The sequence below is a fragment of the Aquarana catesbeiana genome, linkage group LG11 (genome assembly GCF_042186555.1).
Source record: "Aquarana catesbeiana isolate 2022-GZ linkage group LG11, ASM4218655v1, whole genome shotgun sequence".
In the NCBI taxonomy this organism is placed as follows: domain Eukaryota; kingdom Metazoa; phylum Chordata; class Amphibia; order Anura; family Ranidae; genus Aquarana; species Aquarana catesbeiana.
This window is the reverse complement of record NC_133334.1, coordinates 12,291,666-12,305,255: the sequence shown is the minus strand read 5'-3', so window position 1 is coordinate 12,305,255 and position 13,590 is coordinate 12,291,666. Positions and strand designations below refer to the sequence as shown.

Sequence of the window (13,590 nt, the reverse complement as noted above, 5' to 3'; positions counted from 1 at the left end):
CAATGACGTATTTTTGTGTATAAAACATTAGCACCGCCTTGAATAAATTAGAAGTGTAAGAAGTAACGGTGCTGAGCGTGTCTCAGAGTGTTTACTTTTATATGCATGCATATCCACACTTTTCAATTAGAGACAGCAGCAGATAACCTTGGGCTCGATTGGAGCTCTTAATCATTTCCATAACATCTGCACACTCAGAATCTCTACTACATGGCTCCTGCAGCTGTGTAGCATCATAATGCAGGCTATGGTAAGCATTATGTATTACAATGTAACCATTGCCTGCATTATGAAGCTACACACAGATTATGTAATGAAGATTTTGAGAGTTTAGCCTCTATAGTGACTGGGGGGAGGGGCGCAACAGGAGAGTGGCATGAGACCAGCAGGGTCTGGGGGAGTTGTTTAGAGTTAGATCACTATTTTTTTGAAAAGTTGAACTTACCCTTAAAAAAAGACATATATTCCAATAGATAAATTGTCCCAACATATGAAATGTGTGCATATTTTCATTGAAATGTATTTCCTAAAATATTTTTTTATTGTATTTATAGAGATGTCAGGCTATAAATCCAGTGGCTGTTCTGCCGATATCGATCTTACCAATAAACTGGAGGAGATGGGTTTGGATCCTGCGTACTGGCTTTCCATCTTAGAAGAATGTTTGGGCATACATAATATTCAATCATTAAACTATATTCAGCCTGAAGAATGCTCTGTGATAGAGGAAAAAACTCGCTATCCACGGGAAAAGAGGGCATTACATAAATTGTTTAATATACCTGACAGCAGTGTAAAAATTGCTGAAGTGCAAGAAAAGAGAAACCAACTCATAAATGAGAAGAATAAACAAGCCCGTAATGTACTAGCAGAGTTAAAAAAAATGACATCTGAAGGTAAATGTCGACAAGATGACATTGTTAAAGAGTGTGAAAAAGAAATGTGGAAGAATCTGGAAGTTCCTTCTGAATACTCTGCACTCCCTGAGAAATCATCATTAGACCTTATAAACTACTTTGAAAATCAGATTTCCCTCAGAGAGGAGTCATTTTCCAAAAAGGAAAACCTAACGGATGAAGAGGTCATTCAACATTCATCTGGAGGCCTAGCACTAGAGGGAATTTTCCAAACCAAAAATGCGGAAGATTTGTTTAAGAAATGTGAACCACTTCTGTGTATCCCAGAGGGCTTCAAACTTGTTGGACCTGAACAAAGTCCTATTTTAGAACAAAAGGAATTTTCCTCTAAGGAAGCTGGATCAAGTTTTCATAGAACAGTTGAGAAAATCGGGTTAAGTTTAAGTAGCTCAATTACTGCAGGTTTCATGGGATTTGGTCTAAAAAGTAGTTCTAACTATAACAAGTCTGTAGAGTCTGAGCACACAAGTAAGCAGTCAGTTCAACACGGCTACGTTTGCACCACCAGATATAATTACATTCCTTTAGCATCCTGTTACTTCAGTAAGGATCAGCTGAGACTTTCTCCCTCTGCTCTAAATGCATTGCAGGAGATAGAAACATTGTTAAAAATTGATTCCAATGCACCAATTTTGTCAAAAAAATGTTCCGATTTTTTCCAGAGGTTTGGCTCACATGTTAATCTTGGGCCAATACACTTTGGTGGGATATTCTGGTGGAAGGCATCCATGGAAGCAATAGACAGCAACAAGATGGAAGAAGCAAAAAAGATGACGTCTGAAGCCCTGAATATATATGTGGGTGCCAGTTATGCTGGATTTGGAGGAGATATTGACTGGTCAAAAACAAATACACAGGGATCTGTGCACATTACAAAAACATCCAATCTTCAGAAAGATGTTCAATTGTCTGTTACTAAAACTGGAGGCCCATCAGAGGCCGATTCTCTCCCACAATGGAAATCTGGTTTATTAACCAGTAACAAAACCTGGAGGGTCATAGATCGGGGATTTCAACTGATACCAGTATGGAAGATAATTGTGGACAATTACAAGGAGTTCACAGAAAATGTAAAACTTGCTTCCTGTTTGATTGACCATTACAGGTCAGAGACTGGTCTCACCACAGAAATGATGATTGGAGAAAATTTACCAAATGCTTTAGAAAAAGCTAATTTATTGTTGCAGGGTGTGGAGTTCTGGAACACAAGTAATGCAGAACAATACTTACAGGAGTTAAATGACTTGAAAGTGGAACTCTGTAAAACATCAGGAAGTTACAGTGCTTGGAAAATTATTTGTCTGTCAGATAAAAACCTGCAAGCATTTTTAGTAAGTGTTGTTGAAAAATTCAAAGACAGTTCTACAGAAGACACAAATCTAATAAAAGTTTTACTGAAATCCTTAGTGGAGCCTCACATTTATTCCGTCGAAACATTTCCAAATCCTTTACATATTATGAGATGGATATATGACTCTGACAAGGATGAACTTGAAAGATTTACTGTTTCTGATTTCAAAGAACTTCTTGGTATTTTGGAGAGTTCTATTAATGACATTCTCCAAGGTACTCTCAAAATGAACTCATCCATTGATGCCCAACGTCAAGTAAAGATTAAAGCTACAATGAACATTAGTCTTTCACTATATTCCTTTCTAAGCTCCCTAAGGAAAACCAATCAAGTGGACACGGAATTACTGATGCTCTGCATTGCCAACAACTCTGGATACTGTATTCAAAACTACAACTTTAAAAATCTTTTAGGATGTAAAGAAATTGAGTTTCTAAAACATCACATGCAAGAAACCTATAAGAAGTACACAGACATCAGATGTCAGTGCACTGATCGGGCTCAAGCATTCGTCCTGTACACAGGTCTGACATCTGTAGGTGAATACCAAGAAATGTCTCTAGAACAGAAAAGAGAACGTCTACATTTTATGAAGAAACACATGGCAGGACTTATTTCTCCTGATGTTGATAAAATAATTGAACAATATGGAGGACATCATGAATGGTACAAATTAGAAGAAGACCTCAGAGCATTTGGCTATGGGGAATCAGCAAACACAGAGCTGAAAAAAAATGAGATTGCTGCGGAGCTGAATAATATATGCAAGGAACAAAAAACATCTACTAAAAATGATTTGACAACTGATTACAGCAGCAGAGACAAAGACTTTTTACTACTGCTGGAGAGACTGGATCTTCAAAAGTATTACCCACAGAAAATGAAGAATACTGATTTTCATAAGATTTGTCAACCTTCTTTGGTTGAAGAACAGATTTCTGAAGAAAAACAACTTCCCCTCCATTTCCTTCAGAAATTACTTATGTTGGACTATCGTGCAAGATATGTGCAGTGTCAATGCAATAGAGGACCTGTCCATGTAAATGTGATGAGAGAAGAAGAAGACATGGACACAGCTGATCTTTTACAACAATTTCTAGATGTTGATGAAAATGAAGATTTGGAGCAAAAAATTTCAAGTAGTGAACAACCTATTCACCCAATGGATGTCCAAATGTCAATTTTCCATTGTGCTAATGATTTCATGAGACAATATCTTTACACAAAACTTTCATTTTGTCAGTTTGCTCTTCCACTTTTGGTAACTCTACCTAGTACAAATACTATAGAGTTTCCACTTTGGACTTTTCAGGAAATGAAAAAGAAGTGGAAAATTAAAGGTGGAGAATCTTATGACAAGTTCATTAAGGAAACTGAGGCTCCCATTATATCCTTCATTCGTCTTGGTCCATGTTCTACCTCTAAATCACAGTTAATGAACTGGCTGATTAGTAAACAAAGGCATGATATCTTCTATCATAGACATTGCAGAGGAAGCACAGAAAATGCTTTATTGATGAATGGAATGACAGAGGTTGCCTGGTATTGTGCAGGTGGAAAAGAGGATGACACATTTGATGACTGCATTGCATTCACCAATCTACATGGTGATGCCAGAGAACATAACCAGCAAGTGAAATTCTTAGAAGAAATTTCCTCAATCATTGTCATTCTATTTATTGAGTTGGATACAAAAGGGAAAGAACTGTTACAGTGGCTATTAGCATCCCCAAAATCACTGATTTGCCTGCGTCCAAACAAAAAAAAGTCTCTTTTAACTAAAGGAACTAAAGTACAGATAGGTATAAAAAATCGAAATGAAGCAGAATTGTTACAACAAATATCAAGCACTATAAAATCTTTGTTGGCTATTTCAAAGGAAAAATATTCACTTGCTAAATGTGCCAGTATAGCCAGGAAACATGGATTTGTAGTGGATGAAGACAAAGAACAGTGCAAACAAGGAAAGGAACAAGCAGAGTATTTACTATCATTGTTAAAAGAAAAAAATGTATCAGCCGTGAAGGAGGAATTTCTGCCTCTACAAGGAGATCTCTGGAAAAGTTGGTGCAAGTACGACAAAGACGTGACCCGACTGAAGCAAAATATTAACATAAGTATTGAGGGACAGCGGAGCAACACTGAGTCTGAAAAGAAGGCAATAAGAGATAAACAACTTGAAAGGGCATCTCCCCTTAATGACTTCATGAGAACTTTCCTGAAGAATCTACAATCAGACAGTCAAGACTCAAAAATGTACTTTCTCCAGTGGTTTAGCATGTATTTAGATGATCGATCTTCAAAAACTCTTCCAGGGCTCTACCAGAAATACCACGATATGTGGTCAGAAATAAGAAAGGAAAAGGAAAAAAAAGATAATAATAAACAGGTTATAGAAAAAAAGGAGAGACAACTAGAGAAATTATCAGGTACAATTGACATCTCAAATTTTGGTCTTGAACACATTCTAAGAGAAATTGGACAGATATATGAAGCTTCAGAAACATGTGGTAGAAAAAATGAAAGTTTTTTCAAATTGCCAAAAGTTGCTGCCAATCTTATGGTCTCAGGGTATCCAATTGAGCTGATGGATGGTGATGCCGCCCATGTACCACTGAGGTGGGTTGAAGCCATTCTGGATGAGCTGATTAAAATATTGGGAGACAAAAAGCTGTATGTCCTCTCTGTATTAGGTGTACAAAGTACTGGAAAATCCACTTTACTCAATGCTATGTTCGGTCTTCAGTTTGCAGTGAGTGCTGGCAGATGTACTAGAGGAGCATTTATGCAGCTTTTAGAGGTTGACAAAGAACTCAGGCAGGAAATGAACTTTGACTATGTGCTTGTTGTGGATACTGAAGGACTGAAAGCTGTTGAGCTCTCAAAAGAAACTGCACTTAATCATGACAATGAACTGGCTACTTTTGTAATTGGCCTGGGTAACCTGACATTGATCAACATCTTTGGGGAAAATCCTTCTGAAATGCAAGACATCCTACAGATTGCTGTACAAGCATTTTTGAGGATGAGGAACATCAAGCTACAACCCAGTTGTGTATTTGTTCATCAAAATGTTGGAGAAATAACAGCCAAAGAGAAAAACATGGAGGGAAGGAGACGGCTCCAGGAAAAACTGGATGAAATGACATTGTGTGCTGCACAGCAAGAGCAGTGTGACATAACATGTTTTAATGAAGTCATTAAATTCGATATAAACACACATATTCATTACTTTGCCCATCTCTGGGAAGGTGACCCTCCCATGGCTCCCCCAAATCCAAGTTACAGCCAGAATGTTCAAATGCTACGACGGATCATACTTGAATCAGGAAAACAGGAAGGCCAATGCAATATTTTGAATATCTCTACATTCAAAAGTCGAATAAATGATTTGTGGAATGCATTGCTCAATGAGAATTTTGTATTCAGCTTCAAAAATTCACTTGCGAATGCTGCATACAACAAACTGGAAGTAAAATACAGTCAGTGGACATGGAAATTAAGGGAACACATGTTGACCCTTCAAATTCAAATCCGCAACCAGATTTACAAGGATGAAATAAAGAAGGTTGATAAGATGTCTTTAAATAAGCAGTTTGAAGAAATATACAGTACAGTCCAAGGGGAAATTAAGGAATTTTTTGATGGTGAAAGGGACAGAGAGATATTAGATCAATGGAAAGCAAACACTGAAATAAAAGTGGGTGAAGTCAAAGATGAATTGATAAAAGAGATCCTTAAAATATCTGAAGAGCTCATTGAATCAAAAAAGAACAATAAAACTATCGACGAACTGAGTGAGAAATATGAAGATAAAATAATATCTGAAAGCAGGAAATTGGCCCTGTCTTTGCAGGGGAAAAATGTCACTGAAGAGGAATTGAAAACAAAATTCAACATAATGTGGAATTCTCTGATCACTGAAGTAACTGGGGAAACATTTACTCCTAAACCGCCAGAAATCAACTGTGATTTAGAAAACGTGTTTCTCGAACACTTTATAATTGAACCCAATATAGGTGATACAATTAAGGATTCTTGTGATTGGAAGGACTTACTACAAATATTCTCTAATTATATTGAAAGCGAGCCAAAATATATACTGTGGAATGAAAAGCTTTCAGATGATGATCAGAAAACAATAAAACGTATAATAACAATTCTATACAAGAGAATGGATGAATACATGGATAAAAAGCTGCAGGAAAAACTAGATTATCAGAAAGTTTACTTCCATGAGCTTCTGAATATAATAATATCTGAAATAAATATCACACTAGAAACATTTAAATTCAGGAAGGAGTTTACTTTGTACGTATCACTGTTCTTGTGTCGGAAAGCAGCTTGCAGATTTAAGAAGGATTATGAAGCTTTTAGAAAAGCTAATGACCCTCTTGTCTACCTGGAAAGTAAGAGAAATGAATTTTGGGAAAGTTTTAAAATGTCCTGTGAGGGAAAAAAAGAAATCACAACATTGGCAGATTTCCTGTGTACCAAGTTGGAAGAGGCCACCCGGCAAGGTGTCTATGAGAAATCTGCAATACACTTAGCTGGAGAGGTAAAAAATAATAATCAAGCCTTGAATGGGAACAGATCAAAACTTGAGTTCTGTCTGCTGAGGTCACTGGCAGAGGATGAAAGTTTCCAGCAGTATATAAACTATATCGATGATCCAAAATCTGCAGTCACTGACTTTATTCAAAACTGTGTTAAACAGTATTGTGAAGACAAGAAGAACATATCAGAAATTCTAAACATTAAACTGGATGAATTTGGGAACATTATATTAAAGGCCATCAACAAATCAACTATAATAGTCAGTGATAAAAAGGGTGATATCGGTGAATGGCTGGATACTTTCTGCTCTCAGCTTGGAAGTGATATGAAGCTGTCAAGTCATGATCTCAAGAGTGTGAAATATCAGAATATAACTGACATTGGGTTTTTGAAGGAGGCAATGACAAAAGCTCTGAAAACTGTGTTGGAAAAGCTCAAAGATTTATTTTCTAAATATGATCTTACTCATCTTGTAGAAATGATTCATGAAAATTTATCTAAGCAGTTTCCTGGGTGCTGGGCGAAGTGTCCGTTCTGTGGTGCTGTATGTACAAATACTGTTCCCGGGCATGATGGAGACCACAGTGTTCAGTACCATTGTCCTGGTGCTTTGAAAGGTAGGAAATGGAAAAGCACAAATCACTTTACTATAGAAATCTGCACCAGTCTTGTATCCAGTGATTTATGTTATGTGCTTGATAAAGACAGAAGTATTCACTACAAATCATACAGAGATGGAGGACATCCTTACAATACCTGGTCTATTACTCCAGACAACTCATCGTTACTTTATTGGAAATGGGTGACTTATTTCTTCCGAGGTGACTTTGAAAACCATCACAACCTAAAATTTACAGGCCGGGGGACAATTCCATCTGAGTGGGCTTCTATAAATAAACAGGAAGCAATTGATGAACTTAAAAAAAAGATGTAAATTTCTATTAAAAAACTATCCTGACACATTGAATGGACATTTCTGACAACCAAGAGACATACTTTAAGCTCTTATAAAATGTAAAGGCAGCCTAAATGATTGATTTTCTTTCTTAGATGGATTGTACATATGAAGAGATTTGGATACAGTCATGATCATTGTTGGTCTGAAGGTGACTGAAGACCTGTGAAAAGCAGCATATCTATTAGTGTACAGAATGATGCCTACAGAAGATGTTTCCTCCTCACTATTGCTCTCACACAACTCGGCATAATGAAAAATCTCCAGAAAAAAGATGATTTGCCACCAAAACAATTCTGCAGATTTAAACCTGGAAATCATCTTAATTAAAAATAGCATTTTGATTAAAGTGGCAGTTTAGGTTTTTTTTTTTTTTTTTGCACAGTTACATTGGTCCAATGTAAGTATGTATGTGCCATAGCTGGCTGATCCCAAAGGAACCTGGAAATCTCTGGAGTAATCACCACGACTACAATGATTGCTGGTAGCTCCCGGGGTCCCGTACGAAGCTTCAGCACTGCTGATTAGTGAACAGAGGAGGTCACTCGCTCGGCACAGGCTCACTCAGAGAACAATTTGCATTTTCTCAATGAAGGCAAAGTGTTCTCAGAATGGATGAGGTGGAGATTGTGACATCACCAGCCCTCCTCTCCGCCTCATCCAATCAATCCAATCTGGGCCAATGTATCTATGCAAAAAATGTCCATTCCTAAATTTTAGCTTTATGTAATTTAAAGAACAAACACTGTGAGGATCTATATACTATACTTATGTTTTTTTTTTCTTTTTTAATTGCTCTGTATTAACAACATGCACAAAAATATATATCAAATAATCAAACCTGTTATCTTTGTCTTTTCTTTTTTAAAACATTTATTCTGCAGTTTACCTCCATAAGGCTTGTTCATAAATGAAAATAGAAAGGCTGTCATTGCTAACCTGCTTCAGAAAATGCTAATTACCTGGCTGACCCTGGATTTACAGGAACCTACATTGAAAGAAATACAGAGACTGCTACTGCTGACCTCCTTGTGAAAATGCGAGTTGCTTGGCTGTCTCTGGCTTCGGTATTTTGAGACCCTGGGATTGATTTACTAAAGACAAGTAGGCTTTTCACTTTGCAAGGGAAATGAGGTGAAACTCTGCTGACTCCTATCGTCCAATCATGTGTTTTTATTTTCCTTGCCCGTGATTGGGGCATTCTTTGCAAAGGGAATTTGGTCACATTTGCTAAACAAAGAGCAAATTTCTTTGCAATGTGAACAGCTTATTTGCATTAAGTAAATCAACCATATTGACCTTTATTAAGCAAACAGATGAGGAAAGTCAGACTGAAGTGTTAACTTTGTGAACGCCATAGGCATGCGCACGGGGTGTGCTGGGTGTGCCTGGGCACACCCTAATCACCCTGTGTGGTGCCAAGTCCCCCTGCTTCCTGGCGTCCCCTGTTTCCCCCTCTGCAGTGCTGCCAGCTTCCCTCCTCTCCTCTCCCACCGGCAGCAAGGGATGTTTCAGGATGGATGAATGAATGAAGGCAGTGAGTGATCTGTACCGATCGCTCCTGTGTTCATTCTTAACTGAAGCATAGTAAAGCATAGCACAGAGCACTTCCCATTCATTCCCTGTCCAGTGCAGCTGAGGCTGCAGAGAAAGGGACTGGGAAGCTCTGTCCTCAGTCCCTTTCTCTTTGTTTAGACCCCTAATATTTCACTTAAGCCCCCCCCAACATTTTTTTAATAATTTTTTTTACAATTATTTCTCTTTAGGTATCTTTTACAATTTTTTTTCCTTTTTCTTTTTTTACTATTTCTTTAGGAGCCTTTCCTAAAGAATTTGTAAAAAAATATATAAAAAAACAATAAAAATAAAAACTACTGACACCGTGCTCTGCCCTACTGACTGCGTTCTGCCTGTGTATGGAATGATCGGTGGGTGTTGGCGGATATTGAGTCCGGGGTACCCAACTACCCGAAAGTGCAGGATCTTTGTTCTGCTGACACTGTCCACTGCTCAGCTGATATACACGCATGCGTGTTTGTGCTCAGGGGTGCACACCCTAATGTAATAGACCACACCCACCTATGGTGAACTCATTGTGTGTCAATTTCTTAGCCCGGGTTCACACATATGTGACTTGAAGGTGGGTTTCCCCCGCCTCCAATTCGCATGACATGTGAGTGTGACATGTGAGGATACAGGTCTGGGGCGGCTGCTGTCCAGATTGGAAAAGGGTCCTGTGCGTCTTCTGGTCCGATTCAGGTGTGAATTGAGGCAAAAATTTGGCCCCGAATCGCACCTGAACCGGTAAAAAGGGACACAGAGGTCCCCAGATATGAACCCGGCCTTAGAAAGTACTGAAGCCAATGGATAACAATGACAGCCAGTGATCTCTGTATTTTCAGGAGGAAAGGTCAAACATGGCAGCCCCAAAAATGTAATTTTCCTTTAGTAGTTTGTTAGTCCTCCTCCATTGTCCCTGGTTTTTACATGAAATACTATAATACCCCCATGGGACTTTACAGACGATATACATAAAGTATAATTAAAAGGCAATCATGCCAAACTTTATTACAAAAACATTTCAAACAGTAAAATTACAAAAACAATATAGCTGGTTTAACCATTTCAGCCCCGGAAGAATTTACCTCCTTAATGACCAGGCCATTTTTCGCGATACGGCACTGCGTCATTTTAAATGACAAATGCGCGGTCGTGCAACGTTGTCCCCAAATAAAATTGATGTCCTTTTTTTCCCACAAATAGAGCTTTCTTTTGGTTTTATTTAATCACCTCTGCGGTTTTTATTTTGTGCGCTATAAACAAAAAAAAATTGTAAATTTTGACAAAAAAACACAATATTTTTTATTTTCTGCTTTAAAACATATCCAAAAAAAAATATTTCTTCATCAATTTAACCACTTGCCTACTGGGTACTTAAACCCCCCCTTCTGCCCAGACCAATTTTCAGCTTTCAGCGCTCTCACACTTTGAATGACAATTACTCAGTCATGTAATACTGTACCCAAATTAATTTTTTGTCCTTTTTTTCATACAAATAGAGCTTTCTTTTGGTGGTATTTGATCAACTCTGGGTTTTTTATTTTTTGCGCTATAAATGAAAAAAGACCGAAAATTTTGAAAAAAAAAAAACGCATTTTTCTTAGTTTCTGTGATAAAATTTGCAAATTATTCATTTTTCTTCATAAATTTTGGCCACAATTTATACCGCTACATATCTTTGGTAAAAATAACCCAAATTAGTGGATATTATTTGGTCTGTGTGAAAGTTAGAGAGTCTAAAATCTGTGGTGCAAATCATAAAGAATTGATCACACCTGATGTACTGGTGGCCTATGGCCTAGGAAAGTACAAATCCCCCCCAAATGACCCCTTTCCCGAAAGTAGACATTCCAAGGTATTTAGTAAGAGGCATGGTGAGGTTTTTGATGTTGTCATTTTTTCCCACAATTCTTTGAAAAATGAAGATTTTTTTATTTTTTTATTTTTTTTGCCCACAAAATTGTCATTGTAATAGGTTCTTTCTCTCACGTGGCATGTATATACCACAAATAACACCCCAAAATACATTCTGCTACTCCTCCTAAGTATTACGATACCACATGTGTGGGACTTTTTCACAGCCTGGCCACATAGAGAGGCCCAACATGCAGGGAGCACCTTCATGTGTTCTAGGAGCATAAATTACACATCTAACTTGTTGACTACCTATTACACTTTTGAAGGCCCTGGAGCACCAGGACAATGACACGTGACACTGATGTGGCACTGATGACAGATGGCACTTATATGTGGCACTGATGACAGATGGCAATAATATGTGGCACTGATGACACGTGACACTGACAGATAGCACTGATACGTGGCACTGATGACACGTGACACTGATAACAGATTGCACGTGACACTGACAGGTGGCACTGATGACAGATGACAGTGGGGACAGATGGCAGTGGTGACAGATGGCAGTGGTGACAGATGACAGTGATGACAGATGGCAGTGGGGACAGATGACAGTGGGGACAGATGACAGTGGGGACAGATGGCAGTGGGGACAGATGGCAGTGGTGGCAGTGGGGACAGATGGCATTGACAGGTACTGTGTTCACTTTTTTTTCCATTTTTTTTCTGACACTCAGGCTGCAGCGGTTCGCTCTCCCTCCTCACACGATGTCTCTGTGTGAGGAGGGAGAGCCGGCGATGAGAGATGATCTCATATGTTTACATATGAGATCATCTCTCATTGGCACCGCCGATCGCACTGTAAACGGCTGCTGTAAATGTGGATAAAGGTGTAGCGCTAATAAATAATGATAGAAAATTAATAAAGAACGTATAAACATAATCAGTGTCGCAAAAAATTGCAGTCCTTCATGTGAAAACCAGAAGAAGGGTAGAAGACAGAAGAACCGTCACCGACACCCAACACAAATGACTCTTACCGTCAGTGTATAGGACATACACATTGAGCAAATGCAGACAAATTCACAACTTGTATTTATTTGAATGGTCCACCAATAGAATCCTCTCTCATAGATCCACCAGAGACAGATAGCTGTTATGTAACAATCTCAGCTGGGAGATGGACTCCACAGGAACAACTCAATCAGGCATATAAAAAAGGATGAAAGAACAGACTCATTGCGCAGACATCCAAAATTTCGACCATTTATTGTAAAAAAGAAAAGTTTAAACTCACATTTCACCCCTTAAAAACGAGCATGAGCCAGAAAGGAAAGCATCCAGCGCTTCCTACCATCAAGGCGGCGGCCGCTTCTCTATACACAATACGTCACTCGTCCCTCATTCGCCCGATGTTTCGTCACAAACGTGCATCATCAGGGGCGTGGCTACAACGTGTGACGCTGGGTTATATAGAGAGTGGACTCGAGTGCCAGGCCGGATATTACCTGCGTTCCAATGGGCGGAAATAATCATCTCCCAGCCCATGAACCACACTATGGCCAATTACATGTGATCCAAAGGGTGTAAGTGACGATCTCCCGACCTATGAACCACCCTCCAGGAAGTCTGTATGTCATCCACCAGACCAGGCTGCCGTGATTGGCCGTTTACGGCCATCTGTGACTGGCTGTGTCCAAGGGACACGGCCAGAACAGAACTTCCACGATGCGCGCCCGCGGGAGCGCACATCACGGAAGTAAACAGCAGGACGTCTAGGGACGGCCTCCCGGCGGTTAGCATTCGCACTGCAGCTGTCTTTCGGCTATAGCGTGGGCGCGAAGTGGTTAAGCCAATATATACTTCTACATATAAAAAAAATCCCAATGAGTGTATATTTATTGGTTCGCACAAAAGTTATAGTGTCTACAAAATAGAGAATAGATTTATGAACTTTTTTTTCCCATTTGTTTTTACTAGTAATGGTGGCAATCAAGGATTAGCAGGACTGCGACATTGCGGTGGACAAATCTGACACTTTTTGGGCACCAGTGACACCAATATTGTGATCAGTGCTAAAAAAATGCACTATCACTGTACTAATGACGCTGGTAGGGAAAAGGTTAACACTAGGGGGAGATCAAGGGGTTATCTGTGTTCCCCCAGTGTGTGTCTAATTGTGTGGGTGAGGGTCTCACTGGGACAACACAGAGATCACTGTTCCTTATCACTGGGAACAGCAGATCTCTGAGTTGTCCCCTGTCAGAAGGGGGATCCTGCTTGTTTACATAGGCAGATCCCCGTTCTGCCTCTCTGTGAAGCAATCGCGGATGTCTGGCGGACATTGGGTTCGCCGGGCACGCGCATCGGCGCATCCTTCGCACTATTGG

The 13,590-nt window shown here is 39.2% G+C and overlaps 1 protein-coding gene across 1 annotated transcript; it reads left to right on the top strand.

Moving 5' to 3' along the window:
- Positions 1–556: 556 nt before the first annotated feature.
- On the top strand, positions 557–8,620 carry LOC141111838 (interferon-induced very large GTPase 1-like). The gene has a single exon (XM_073603992.1). It carries the CDS (start codon positions 557–559, stop codon positions 7,757–7,759), a length of 7,203 nt encoding a protein of 2,400 aa, XP_073460093.1. The 3' UTR covers positions 7,760–8,620.
- Positions 8,621–13,590: the final 4,970 nt, after the last annotated feature.

What these genes read in the sequence shown, in the direction of transcription:
- LOC141111838 (XM_073603992.1), top strand. Translation starts at nt 557, where the DNA reads ATGTCAGGCTATAAATCCAGTGGCTGTTCTGCCGATATCGATCTTACC.